This window comes from Etheostoma spectabile, chromosome 7 (genome assembly GCF_008692095.1).
Source record: "Etheostoma spectabile isolate EspeVRDwgs_2016 chromosome 7, UIUC_Espe_1.0, whole genome shotgun sequence".
NCBI lineage: Eukaryota > Metazoa > Chordata > Actinopteri > Perciformes > Percidae > Etheostoma > Etheostoma spectabile.
Window position 1 is genome coordinate 8545191 of NC_045739.1, and position 1394 is coordinate 8546584.

At 43.8% G+C, this 1394-nt stretch overlaps 1 protein-coding gene across 1 annotated transcript in view; it reads right to left on the reverse strand.

The window, feature by feature from the left end:
- The window catches only part of si:dkey-32e6.6 (extracellular matrix protein 2), a 17679-nt gene extending 16297 nt beyond the window's left edge, over nucleotides 1-1382 (reverse strand). Inside the window, exons 1-4 of the mRNA XM_032521545.1 lie at nucleotides 855-1382; nucleotides 521-675; nucleotides 95-338; nucleotides 1-24 (exon numbers count right to left, since the gene is read on the reverse strand). The exon at nucleotides 1-24 is cut by the window's left edge and continues 237 nt beyond it. Of these exons, the coding sequence (XP_032377436.1) occupies nucleotides 1-24; nucleotides 95-338; nucleotides 521-675; nucleotides 855-1065 (634 nt within the window). The 5' untranslated portion in view covers nucleotides 1066-1382. The remainder of the gene's footprint in view (nucleotides 25-94; nucleotides 339-520; nucleotides 676-854) is intronic.
- Nucleotides 1383-1394: the final 12 nt, after the last annotated feature.

The window sequence follows — 1394 nt, forward strand, 5'->3', positions numbered from 1 at the left end:
CTCCTCCTCCTCCTCCTCCTCTTCCTGACATGAAATGCCAAAACAATTACATGACAAAAAATGAATTAACTAAAATGGGTGAATCAATGAGCACTAAACTTAACACAAACCTCTTCCTCCTCTTCATCATCATCATCATCATCATCATCATCATCATCGTCGTCGTCGTCATCCTCCTCCTCCTCCTCCTCCTCCTCTTCTTCCCCTTCTGCTTTCCCTTGATCCATCAGCCTCTGCTTTTCAGCATGAAGCTCCTTAAGTGTAGCCATTAGAGCACTGGTTTCCTCCTCACCTCTCCCACGCTTCCTCCAGCCCATCAGGGGTCGCCCCAAGCCGGCCTGCAATAAAAAGCCGGAAATCACACGTATGATTCAACAAAGGAGCAAATCAACCTGTGAACATGGGTGAAAATATGTTTAAAAAACTGCCAACATAAAAGCCTAAAATGTGCACGTCTTTATTTCTTTTTTTATAAATATGCATTTTTGTATTCACATGGTGGAACAAGTGTCATATATACTATTCGATACGCAGCGGCCTCCACTGTAGCTGCGTGCTTCCTCTTCCCCCAGGCACCTCTCCTTCTTCTACCAGCCTGCAGCTTCCTGAAATCAACTCCTTGATGCTCACTCTCCTCCTCTGCCTCCATTTGGAGAAGCTCATCCTCACTCTCTTCTTCCCCAGTCATAAAGCAGAGCAGAAAAAAAACAAAGACATGAAGTAAGAAAATAAGTTTTTCACTCTGCTGTATTCGTAAATACTGTAAACTATTTCAGTTATTAAAGCATGCGTTAGCCAAGATCATGCAGGCAGAAATAGGCAGCATTTGAAAGATAAAAAACCCCTGATCTTACCAGCAGGGAGGGTACCGCTTAAAGCATGTGTATCTAACAGGATCACACCTGTATCAACTCCAGGTGGATGAACGGCTGCTGTTTCTATTTCAGGTGACTCTGAAGACGTTTCCAAGTATGCATCCATGTTGTGCAGATAATTTAGGCTTTGTCCACATAAAGCTGTGCCACACAGACAAATGATCGTGATCCATATCCTTGGCCTCTGCATTGTTGAAGGTTTACAGTTTAAGCGGTTGCAGCTGGAGAGAGAAGTCCGAACCTTTTAGGTCTTCAAGAAGTGAGAATGATGCAAATCCACAGAAAGTGAAGGCAATACTGTGAAATGGAAAGAAACTCTGAGTAACAGTCGATTTGAGAGTTTACACGAGAGGATACATCACTATTAACACTTGTAGTCAAGGGTGTCCTGTGGTTTTTCTGTTGTGAGTCAGACAAAAGCAGCTCTAAACCATGTTGGACATGCCCCCAACTCAGAGTGAAGGCTGAAATGAAGAAAGAGCAGGAGGATGGGAAGGAATATCTAGGAGGCGGAGAGGT